Source organism: Anopheles arabiensis, chromosome 3 (genome assembly GCF_016920715.1).
Source record: "Anopheles arabiensis isolate DONGOLA chromosome 3, AaraD3, whole genome shotgun sequence".
Lineage (NCBI taxonomy): Eukaryota > Metazoa > Arthropoda > Insecta > Diptera > Culicidae > Anopheles > Anopheles arabiensis.
In genome coordinates, this window is record NC_053518.1 from 4,294,488 (window position 1) to 4,307,190 (window position 12,703).

The 12,703-nt window shown below is 44.4% G+C and overlaps 1 protein-coding gene across 14 annotated transcripts in view; it reads left to right on the forward strand.

Annotated features, from left to right (window-relative positions):
* Window positions 1–1,947, forward strand: part of LOC120904492 — a 68,714-nt gene extending 66,767 nt beyond the window's left edge. For all 14 annotated transcript variants that reach the window (XM_040314505.1, XM_040314504.1, XM_040314508.1 and 11 more), the window contains one exon: window positions 47–1,947. In XM_040314505.1, coding sequence (XP_040170439.1) covers window positions 47–203 — 157 coding nt within the window. In that variant the 3' untranslated portion in view covers window positions 204–1,947. The remainder of the gene's footprint in view (window positions 1–46) is intronic.
* Window positions 1,948–12,703: the final 10,756 nt, after the last annotated feature.

A 12,703-nucleotide genomic window follows, 5' to 3' on the forward strand; every position in this document is an offset into this window, starting at 1 on the left:
TTTGCTTTATGCTTAACGCTGACATTCCTTCCTCCCACTTTTATAGATATAAATCACGCGAAGACTTTATAGCAGACGTGCGGCAAATTTTCGACAACTGTGAAGTCTTCAACGAAGATGACTCACCTGTCGGCATTGCCGGGCACGGTATGCGCAAGTTCTTCGAGCAACGATGGGCTGACTTGACGGACAAGCACTCTTGATACCATCAGCTGCATCAACCGCATCCCACTTCCCGTGGCAGCACCACCACATCCGGCAAGGAGGTCGAGATGGACGCCAAACCATCGGAAGACACGGGAACGTTTCTAACGCCTCCGCTTCCTCCACCACCTTCGTCACCATCGGCACAACTACAGCCATCTTCTTCTCCGACGCCAACGCAACCGACTCCATCCTCTTCCTACACTTCAACGTCGCTACTGCCAAACCAACAACAGTATTGGATGGAGCAAGGTGGTAGTAGCGGTGATGAGCGATCCCCAGAAAAGAACGATTATGATTTGGACGCTGGACGCAGCAGTAGTACGGTTGGTAAGGATAATGCTGCCAACGATAATGATCAGGTGTAGCAAACTTTGCTACACCGAACAGAGACAATGGTGGCAAGCATTGAGTAATGGTAGGGAGAGGCAAGAGACAGCTAGAGAGGATAGTACACAGTACAACATGTATTACAACACGTGCGCGCGTTATTTATAGACCCCAGAGAGAACCAGAGAAATAAGACTGTGTCCGCCGCAGCGTTCTGGAGTTGACAGGCGGCAGAGAAACTACACAGAAAAAGTATACACTGTGTGAATATAATTAGTGTGATTTGGAACACATCGAACAACTTGACAAAGGGCAGCAGGGAAGGAGGTGACACGATTTAGACACACAAAGGCAACGGTCCGCAGGGGCACCTGATACTTTCTACTACCAACAACTGTATCGCAACTGTCTCTCCCTCTACATCACAAACACATCGATAAGGCCATTCGTATATTAGTTTTATAGGTTAGTTTTCTTTTCCTTTCGTGACACAGTAAGATATTAGTGAGACAAGGGAGCAGCAGAGAGAGATAGACAGGAATGATTAATGTGTACGGACATTGGTCGATTGGTTTTTTTTTTTGCTGTACAAAACCCCGGCCCCTTTTTTTATTTGCGTTTAAATGCCGCCCAACAAACCTCTTTTGTACATAGTAGGACATTAAAGTGTAGAACAGTAGATTGATTTGCCTTTCCATTGGTTTTATGAATTGAATGACGTATCACAAAGTGGACGAACTGGAAGTGACCGTGGAGTACGGATTTACGTTAAGACAGAAAGAAGATTTCTCTTTTTATACCGTTTTTAAAAGGTGCAGTTGTTGGTGTCCTTGATGCCACTGCTACCGATCGGAAGGATATAAGGAGAAGATAGTTGAGAAATTGGGTGGATCATTCACGGAAACAGAAGGAAATGAGGCGGTGCATTATGAATCTTATGCATCGTATGTGACTTCACCTTTTAAGAAAGAGCGAACGTCATTCAAACAGGCCAACTTTTCATGTATATTCTGGATCACATTTCATAGAGTTAATTTCCTCATTGTACACCACGATGAAGGAGCACATTATTATAGGTTAGAGAGAGTTTTGCTTTTACTTAAGTTGTACCTATCAGTAGGTGAACGGATAGGGCGAAGATATTCTTGGATTGGATCTTAAAGATGTGATGTTTGCAAAGGGAGAACAATGTTTGGGCATGTTGTGCGATGACGTTTGCATTCCTTCCATCCCAGGAAGGTGTGAATCGATCTTTGGTAATACCTTCACCATCGGACGTTGGTAAGGATTGATATATTTATTAAATCGAGTGCTACCAAACTGTGTATGCACGTAGCCGTAGGACCTAGGGACAAGAGAGAAGCGCAGCTATGAGTGTAGGAGTAAATGGGCAGGAACTGACTGAAGGAATAAAAAAGAACTAGCGGACAAAACGCCTCAAACGATGAACAACATTAAGATATTTGTGCCCAGCTAGAACAGAAAATGAAGTATTTTTTACACATATATATACATACACACACACACCCATTCACACACGTAAACACGCTGACAGACTCACCGGGGCAACCGGGGACAGATGTACGTATAATTTCTAACGTCGATTAGGTTTAGAAGGAGACAAACACACGGCAATGAAGTCACGACGATTGCACAGAAACAGTTTTATTCTGTCGGACACAACACAATTAAAGGAAAGATCTATATATATTTTTTATGTTCAAACACAGTTCCTCAGGAAATGGGAATAAGGGCAGCAAACGAAGGAAGGAACGAGTATCTCTTAAAAGGACGTATCATTTTCCGTTTGCCATAGACTTGGAAGCAGGCAAATGGTATTTCGCTTTGAAACACGGTAACAGCTAAAATGGTGGAAAAGATAGAGTGAAAGTCCACCAGCAAAATAAACCGAAAACAGTTAATTGAACAGTACGAAAAATGGGCATACAAGTGAAGAGAAGAAGCATGTATGTGAGTTAATAAGTAGATGAATCGTTGCTGAGATAATTAGAATGAAGCTCGTGGTAAACTCACAACAACAACACAAAACTACTAAACTAACAACAAAACAAAGCATTTAGTAAGGAGTAGCAGAGATTGAAGCTCGAAGTCAAACATACTTTAGAATGCCATCCTTCCGGTAACCGGGAAAACAAACAAACACGAAAACAAATAAAGAAACGAAACGCGTTTGAATGTGCTTGCAATAGTAGCGCAACAATGAAGCACCAGGCGGAAACGGGGAGGATTCCTCCAAATTCGTTCAGCAAGCGAAAGAAATGGAAACGGAGCAATTATAATAGTGGTGGGAGTGGAAAATTCAATATTTGGATCACGCGCAGCGAATCGATCGAGATCATCTACATTTGAGGTATGATATTGCTGCTGCCGTTGATGATGCTATGCAGATGATTGCAATGTTGAGCAATGTAGGAGTTTTTGTAGAAAGTGTGCTAATTTGTGTTGTATTATAGAGAAAAAGCAAAGCGCAAATGGAGAGAGGGCGAACTGTGTATAAAAGAAAATATCCACGCACCGTAATGATCTTACCTAGGTTGCTCTTTGTAGGCAAGGACAAAAGAGAGGTACTGTTTACTTTTAATGTTTGTGTTTATTTCGTCCATTTAATTAGGCTGGTTTCATTTCTCACGCCAAGATTGACTGTTAATAATTAATGTTAGTAAGAAAAGTTGTAAACGCTACTGAAGTGCATTTCATGTCCAATAAGTCTTTGGTTTGGTTTACATCTTTAGTTTGCTCTTTTGTTTAAAGAGTTACTTTCCTTCTTTTTAAACCACAATGCGAAAGAGATATTTAAACGTGAGCTGTGTGTGTTCTGTTTTTTGTTGCCCTCCAAATGTGTTAAAGTGATTGTGTAAATAGGCAGTCGATTATGTATTAACCGTGGAATGAGAGACGATTTTGATCTGAATGAGGACGTGGGAAGAGAAGGGCAGGAGAGGCAGAGCAAACTCGCGAGTAAAACACAAATTAAACAAACATACTTTCGACTCCGAACGATAAGCACTACAGTTAAGGTATATGATATTTGAAAAATAAATGATAAATTAGAGAGAAAAAAAACTTATGAAACAATGAAACTGCTTGGTGTATGTTTCAGTTTTATATCACTGTTTTTAACATTTTACATGTTGGGTAATTTTAGCTTGAAACATTTGCGATACTATTTTAAACATTTTAAACGGTCAATTCGTATCGAAATATTTCATTCCGTGAAATACTTCATGTGAAATGTTTCGTACAACAAATTTGGATATGCGTTAAAAGCGTTACACTTGGCAAGGCGTTACATTCGTTCGTTTGCGATCGGATTGTGGAAAATTCTATTGTTTTCGCCTGCGACTTGTTTTAAACATCAGCCCTTCGCTTGTTTTAAAGAAAATCTACCCCTGTAACACATAGCTATTGCTTAAATGTACAAGCTTTTCGTAGTTGCGTGTCTTAATACCCTTTCTTTACATTTCGATAATAACAATCATTAACCGTTGAATTACCATATCCCGTTTCAGTCCGATCGTGTACCGAAACTACCCATCATCATCATCATCATTGATCCAGGAAAGGATGTTATTTCAATGGAAGTGCGCATCATTGCTTCACCTGCCATATGGTGGCCGTTTTGAGGTAAGCATTGACCATAAAAAGGAGAGAACACCATTCGATTATTGTCTCATCGTTGTATGATCACAAGTGACACTCGAAACCCTCCCGTAATTGATGTCTTTAGTATTGTAAAAACAGCAGAGAACAATTGTAATTATCGTGCCCAAAAACTTGGACCTCTAATATTCTCCCGATTGAGACGAAGACCAGGCGGAAGATAAATATTTGCACGTAGCACGCACAGAAAAAGCGTAACCACAAAACCACATTTCTTAGGACATTGACAACGCAACTGATCTGGCATGCTTCTTTCGCCCTGGGTTATCTAACCAGCCGGAAGAGTTTAGTGAAATTTAAAACAAATATTTTTTGCTTCCGCGTACAGCCTGTTGCGCGTTTGGCGTCTTGTTTCCCCTTTCGTTAATTAGGTTTCATCGGCATCGGCGCTCATCGTACGCGCATCGTATGACCCGTGTCCCGTCAGAGCCAATTAGTTGGGATGGATGTTCGAAATAGCCCACCAATCGCCGCATGATAACGAGCGACTTTCAGCTCCTCTTCAGCAGGTGGGCTACCGGAGGAAATTTTAAATCGTCCCGAACGGATACGGAGCTCTGTTTTTTTGGCTTCATTTTCACTCTAATTGGATACCTGGATCCTGGTATCAAATTGCTGCGGCTGTGATCGCTTCCAGTGGCTTAGGTCCGCGTGTTATAATGCTATTCATTAGGCGATCGATAATAGGTAAAAGCTATAAAACTCGACACCAGTGCAGAAAAAGAGTAGACAAATTAACGAGTTATGTATCCGTGAAATATGAAAACATATTTCCCGCTTTTTGCTCCCTAGCCAGTCCTCAGAGCAAATCCCAATCCGCAACACTAATTGGGCATCGTAACGAATGCGCGTTTGTGCAGCACGGGGGGCCAACTGTTTCTGTTTTCCACCACTTTTCCATAGCGTTTTCGATGATGAGAAATTGTTTGAATTGTGGCCCCACGCTCATAATCCGATCTTGATCGTTGAGTATCATAATGAGGCAATGCGCGTAGAGTGGAGGGAAAGCCCCGTGGCTAAAATGAGATGATCCCGAAACGGATCAATAAATATCCCAAAAATGCTGCGATAATGACATCCGATCGCTCGCTGTGCTCGATTGCGCGACTGTGGGACGGCATCGCTCGTAATATACCAGCTCCGTGTGTCTAATCAGGTACAATGGTGGACAAAAGAAAAACGAAAAAACAAATCGAAAGAAAATGGTGGCACTAGCTTGATTGTGTGCTTTGTGATCTCCGTCCCGATCCGCCCTTTTTCCCAGATTAGAGGCTTTCTGCTGTTGTTGTTTGATGTGGTTGTCTCCATCTCCATCTCTAAGGGCCCGCCAACATCTCCGTAATGAACATCTTATGACCGCCCTAAGGGACTGCTTTTTAATAGATAGTTAGCTATCTACCTTCCCAAAAGCATGACCTTTGGTCTATGAAGGGACAGCAGGGCATTGGCATTACACCGTGCGGGATCGGATAACAATCAACCGGTGGAACTGCCTCCCTATCATCGTGAGATTGTGGACGACATTTCCTGTCTTTGGGGGCCCTTTTTTCCCCGAACCGCGTTCCTTTGGCGGTGTTTTCGTTTTGAGAGTTTGTTGATCGTTAGAAAGTAAGCTTTCGTAATTGTTTCACTGTTGTGGATGTTGTTTGTGCAATACGTACAATGGGCAATTGACTCAAATAAAACAAGATCATCAAATTCCTACTTTCTTGGACAATTAACATTTAAATGTTCAAATGAAAAAGTTGTGTTTAAATCTTTGTCAAGCAGCGATCGTGATGATTACATTCTTTCCCTTGTAAAACAACATGGAGGCATTTAGTAGTCTCTCCGCACCACTAGTAGCAAAACATCTGATTTATTTCTTTTTTTTCACAACCTACTCCACGACAGATTGGAAAAAAAACCCTTTACAACCCGTCCACTGCCGTTAAAGGAAAATGGAAGGCTAGGCTGATGTCAGAATGAATATTCTTCATGCCAGTTTGCAGAACGCTGTGCCCAGAACACACCAGAGCCAACGAAAAACAAAACCCGTTTGCTTTCACTCCCATTCCTGCGTCCGAGGGATCCGATCCGATCCCGGGTTGAAAAGGGTTTGAGGGACAGAAGCAGTTCTTGACCAAGCTCTCTAGTATCCCCTTCTAGCTCTGATTGAGTTTTCGGATCGGAGCGTGCGATAAACGCACCCATTTGACAGGAATCTGCCATATTTTCCATTGCACGTACCACGATCGCAGCAAAAACCCATCGATCGAGCCGTGCCGTGCACTAGAAACGAGGTCCACAGACAAATGTGTCCGTGTGTCCATGTGTCCATGTGTCACCCATCCTCTTAAAACCGCACCACCAGCACCACCAGAAACAGGGCCACACGATACTGCAGTGAAAACGAAAGACATCATCAATCGACGACGCGTACGCCGTATGTACAAGCGACGAACCCCAGCCCAGTCTCGTGTCGCTAATTTTTGCCTCGCCGCACCGGCCGGGTCTTATTTCTTTTTGTTGCGTTTTTGGAATATGGACCGTGTGTGTGTGTGCGTGCGAGACAAAAAAGGGGTTTTACTGGTCCACACTGGTTGGGGTTGACAATTGCCCGACCGTCCGATCACTCGATCACAATTTTCCATATCGTAGCGGCAGATCCGGCGCGAAACCGCAGCGCTTGATTAATTGAGTCTATTATGGGTGAGCGCGCTCGCGTTCGGGCGTGCACGTTTTTGGTCAAGCAGCCGATAAAAACACCATAACAACCTAATCATACGTCGTGTCGATGGGGTGTGTGTGTTTGTGTGTGTATGTGAGGGGGCAAAACCGGGAAGCGCGTGCCGTCCGCGACCGATCGCTGCGGAATCCGATTCGATAAGGAGTCTCCGGGCTCCGGGCACGGATCGGATCGAAAACATGGCCCACCACGCTGTCCATATTGGGCGTGTGTGTGTGTGTGTGTGTGTGTGTGCTGGGCACCTTGGCTCCATTGCAATGCTGGTGGAATGAGAGAGGGAAGAGGGCAGGGCAGTGATGCATGCCGCAATGGGAGCCCGAGACATTTGATAATGAGCCATGCGGTCGATAGCGATCGCACATACGCGCGGGCATACTCGACTCGGCTCGGCTCGAGTTTATGGTGTGCTGATGATGATATTTTTAACAAATGATGATGATGATCGCCGATCGACTTGAAGTGTGAGGTGGCAGGAAAGTGGTGATAAAGGGGGAAAAAATGTGAAATTTGTAGCATTATTTCGTATCATTACTTCCATATCGCTTACCGAGTTGCGTTTCCATATTGATATATTAATTAGGTACGCTATCGAGGGGCTGAAGTGGTTGATTTTTTAAAAGGAATAAGGTTTTTACAATGGTTAATACCAGTATCGATCTATTGAGTTGATGCTGTTTGATTTCAACTTGATTTATTTATTTTTAATGAATATGAATTTCCTTCATATTATTCATGTGATTCATGTATGTTCTAATTGACTTCATTTATCTATAAGACTTCAGTCTCATTGCTGTCTAATGATTATAAAAACCCCTTTTTTATTCTTCGAAAATAGCTGCTTCCAATTTCTACCACAGAAAAACAACAACACTTCCATCGAATGGATGTAAAACATTCTTGCAAATCAATTTCCACTACAATGTAACGGTGCCAGCAAGTGTGCTACGACTGTTAAGTTCAGCTGCACAATTTCCTTCGCCAATTTCATTCTCCAACTGTCTGGGGAAAACTGCTTCGAAGAAACAAAGGTGAATACAATGGAGATAGAGAGCGGGAGACAAGGTGATAGAGAGAGAGAGAGCGAGCAAGGTAAATGGGTGGCAAGACAACTTGTTAACAGTGAGCCCCGGTGACAGGCAGCAACGCGAAAGGCCTGCTGCACCAAATGCACCCAACCGGGATGGCGGGTGATGATGTTATTTAAATTGATTAAGCGCTGCACCGTGTGTGCCTTCCGTGCGTGTGGCAAGGAGCGCGACAAAGGACGACGAGCAGAAAAACGCATACGAAACGGCTCGCTTTCGTCACGCAATGCACTGCTAAAATGAATCTCTGCACCATCCTTCCACCAATCGCGCAAAGGCGGGCCCGGGCGATCACCAATATTTAATGTAAATTTCGAATCAGGCTCGAGAATGCTTACACGCTTCGAAGTGCACAGGGTAGAAGAGGGTGCTTTAATTTGTAGCACAAACACACACACACAAAAAGTGGTGCAAGTTGTGGAGTCCCAAAATTCGAAGAAAATCCAGTTTCCAGCAGAATGTCGTCATACAATGCATGAAATTAAAGCAGCGCTCCTGTCCTGTTGACGACTCGGGGTGTCGTGACAAATGTACACGACGCAATCGCGCAAGACCCACACTGTGCATATGCATACAGGTACGTACAGGCAGTTGCATTGATGATTAACAAATTAACTGACACTCGGTGGACAGTCGATGGAACCACATCGGCGGGTCTGCTGGTCTGAGGCAAACATGGCAAGTGCCCTGTATCGTAACGAGGCAGCGAGATGGCAAACCATTTGCATAATGATCTCCTTCTTTGGGCAACATTTTATCTAAACCCCCGTCGTCGTCGTCTGCTCCACTCCTTCTTAAGTGTTCCGGGCGTACGTCACGGCGCACTCGTTTGTGCGAAATGGTGATGAGTTGGCAAGGCTGCATTGCCAAGATCGTCCTCGAGAAGCGCTCCGGTGAGTTGACGAGCGCTCCATAGCAGCAAGGGAGAAACATCTTATGATGCAAACAAGCAGCATTTGTGCAGCAACTTTTTTGCTGTTGTTGTTTGTCTCTATCTTCCCGCTTTAGGGCATCGGCGAACTAGTTGATCATGTCAGTTATGATGCTGTGCAGCAGCTCAGCTTTTGTGTCAACGCAGGAGAACTGGTCCGATTTCCATACGACGATCCTCGCGCTTTGGTAGTGCCTAGTTTGGTAGATGGCGGGTTTTTTTTTTGCTTAGAACTCGCTTTCCGTGGCTAATGAGGCATATGAAGATGAGGTCCGCAGGGAAAAAGGGGGTGTCCCTTGCACCGTGTGCCGTTGGTGATTGACCAAAACGATTGCATTGCTCGATGGTGCCTTATGGGAATGAGAGGATGTGTCATTTGCTTTCTGTCCAATTATGAACAGTTGATTTATTGCTGTAACATTGTAGCTTCAATAGCTTTCCCATCGAGATGGTATACGTAAGTGTTTCGATAAGATTTAATGAGCCAATAGAGGGATGTGAGCCTTTGCAAGACTAAATTTAATTTAATTTAATGCATTTTACCTTTAAAAAGGTTACCAACCAAACCAACCTCAACCTACTTCACTAGAAGGGGGAAGAATTTGACGTGGTATTTTAATCAAATCAAAAGTCACCGCTTTTGTCCTTTCTTCTGGAACGATTGATTCATTTGATCGCACCAACGGCGTATGCGCAAGCAATTGCCACGTTTAATTACACGCTCCAGCAGCATCATGCACTCATGGTGTGCACCATCTTTTCGCATTTCGGGACGGCAGCTCACGTTTTCGGTGGCGGGTTGCGCGATCGTTCTGCTGCTGCATCGCTCCCCGAACAACCCAAAAAAGGAGTCCCGTGTGCTCATCTAAATTGTTTCGCTGCCAACGCATCGCACCGCAAAACGGGCTGAAGATGATGGGCTGATGAGGCTTCCAGCTACATATAAGGGACGCGCCCGGTCATCCGTAGCAGGCGATAATTGTCATTCGAACCGTGAATGTGTGTGTGTGTGTGTGTGTGTGTGTGTGTGTGTGTGTGTGTGTGTGTGTAGGGCCGGAGATCGCTTCTTCACTTCGATGCAAACCCGATGCTAATTAAAATGCAAACCTCGAACGATGGTCCGGTGTTAGGAAAGCATCTCGACAATCCCGAATCTGTCCTCCCTTTGGCGTTGTGAGGCAACCAATTTGGGCCCCTTTTGTGGCTCTGGTTTGTGTGGTCCGCATCAGCAAATTACGTGATGATATTCGTCTACAAAATGGTGCCAATAGCGATGCAGGCCTTTTAACGAACCGTGCAGCACAATGCTGGTAATTGCACAAGTCGCGCTCGATCGGTCATTAAAAGCGAACTAATTGCAGAAGATCGCAGGTTCGTCGTTTGCTTATTTTAAGCAAAATGAAGGCTTTATATAGCGTTAGAAATACGTTTAAAAATGAGTTGTATTTTATGGTAGAAAAGGGGCAAAAAAGCGCATCATTGACAGTAATGCATTGACCAGCAGCTGCAAATCATTGTCCAGTTTTGATGATATGCAATCCAGTTCGCTCCATATTGAACTCCACTGGGAGGATGGGCCACCCCGGAGTGTCGATGTGTGAGCTGTTCCATTTTCTTCTCTCTTTCTCTCTCTCTCTCTCTCTCTCTCTCTCTTGCTCTCTCTCTCCTTGAATGTAAATTGTTGATGAAGTAATTAGCCTAATAAGCTGCGCACCCGCTTTGGTCGTCACTACTCCAATCTCCAATCGTCAGCGACATGGCAGCAAACATGGCAAGCAACCAAGGAGTTGGAGTCGGTTTCACTTTTGCCTAGAAGCAAAACAAGATGGCGTTTAGAAACCGATTCCCCCGCACGGCTGCATCATCATTATCATAATGAGCGTCGTGTAAGAAAATTGAATAAACGTTCGCCGTCGATTGTTCGATTCAAGTTCCCCTTACTCCAACGCTCCAAATGCGATATTGTCAATTGTTCCACTGATTGGTACGCTATGGTGCCACACTCGGGGTTCCGCTCCAATTTTGATGCTTGCATTTTTCATCGCCAACGCATAATATTGCACAATGCAACCGCAAGCCGCACCGGTTGGAAACAGAACGGAAAACAGCTCGGAAAAGCTTTTGTTCGTGGAAGGAAGAGAACGGGAGAACACATAAAATGCCGCCATTTACAATGCAGCAGAGGGGAAGGAGAGAGGCGAGGGAAGTACGATTGCAATTTTCAACTCCAAATGTGATTATTCAATTACCGAGGGGGATGATGGTTGGCCGATGGGGTGGAGGATACGCCGTGCCGAGTCAGTGCCCTTTCCCGGGGAGCTATACGATCTATTTATTTATTGTGCTTCAATTTACGGCATAAATTAGCCTTATTTAGTCAGCTGAATAGGCCGGCGGGGGATAGCTGGATCCCCCGAATGGATTGTTACATGTGTGTCATTCCATAAAACTGGCACTGGGTTCGGTTCGGAAGTTTTTTTTCTCTCTTTTCGCTAAGGAAAGCGCCAACCGATTGCGAAACGTCGATCGCAGAATGGAATCGTCTCGAGAGCTCGCAACGGACTACACTACTGTATTATGAAAATTTCACCATATGCAAAACAATATCATTAGTGATTGGTCGGCACAAGAAACAGAAGGTGATCTCTAGAGAGAGAAAGAGAGAGAGAGAGAGAGGCGAGCAAAAGAGTAAAGAAATTGTCATCGAGCATATGTTTATGGTAATCATGGTTGATCGTACGCGGTTTGGATTGCCCTTTGGGGGTTGGAGGACGGTTCCCTTTTTGTGCAAACAAGACGATGCTTTTGGTACGGTGGGCAGTGCAGAAGGATGTTGGAAGCCCACTCGCCTGCCATGTTTGTGTCGGCCCGCGAGGTAGTAAATGCCGCCCGCGAGTGGATTGACAATTTTCAGTTGATTATTGCGAACGAAACGCAAGTCGAACAAATTGGTTCACTTGGTATAGGTGGGTTACAAAAGTGGAGGAGGGAGGGCGAAAAGGTTTGATGTAATGATGGTGAAGTAATTGCATGGGTAGGAGGATTTGTTATCTGTTGTTGGAGGGAAAAGAAAGATGAATTGAGTCCCAGACATTATTAGTTGATGGTAAAAGTGTTTAACGAATATATTTAAACTTATAAGCTACAAAAATTGATACTAATCAGCTTAAAACCATCGAAAGTAGTTCATCCACAGTTATACCAGTTATAGCACAGTTGGTAATAAATTTGACCGTCCATCAAAATCCCCTTGAAAATCGGAACAACGAATTTGCCTAAACTATTTAAGCAATCAACCTTGCCCCACACCGTAACCAAATCCTTGTGCCAGCAATCATTAAACCTACCCATTAGTAATTGTATACCAAGCTTCCTCCCTTCATCAAAAGCATTTCCCACTGAGCACAAAACAGAAAATGAGCTTCTGGAGGCTCGCCGCTTTAGTCACTTCACTCAACCCGCCCAAGGGCGCCCAATTTGCCCGCTGACCGGTTGGAAAATTAACGAACGAAAACGCGACGGCAATGATGACGAAAAAGCATCACTCAAAAAGCCCCAGGTGCACACGGTGTCACGGATCGGAATCGCAATGGTTCAGATGATCCACGGTCCCAGATATCACAGTCACCATACCATTGCCATTGCCTTGATGAGGCGGTCCGATCGATCATTAGCGTTTGAAAATGATGCCGTCTAGTTTCTAGCTGCTGCTGGTGCTGCTGCCGCTGTTTTGGGGCGAGAGGG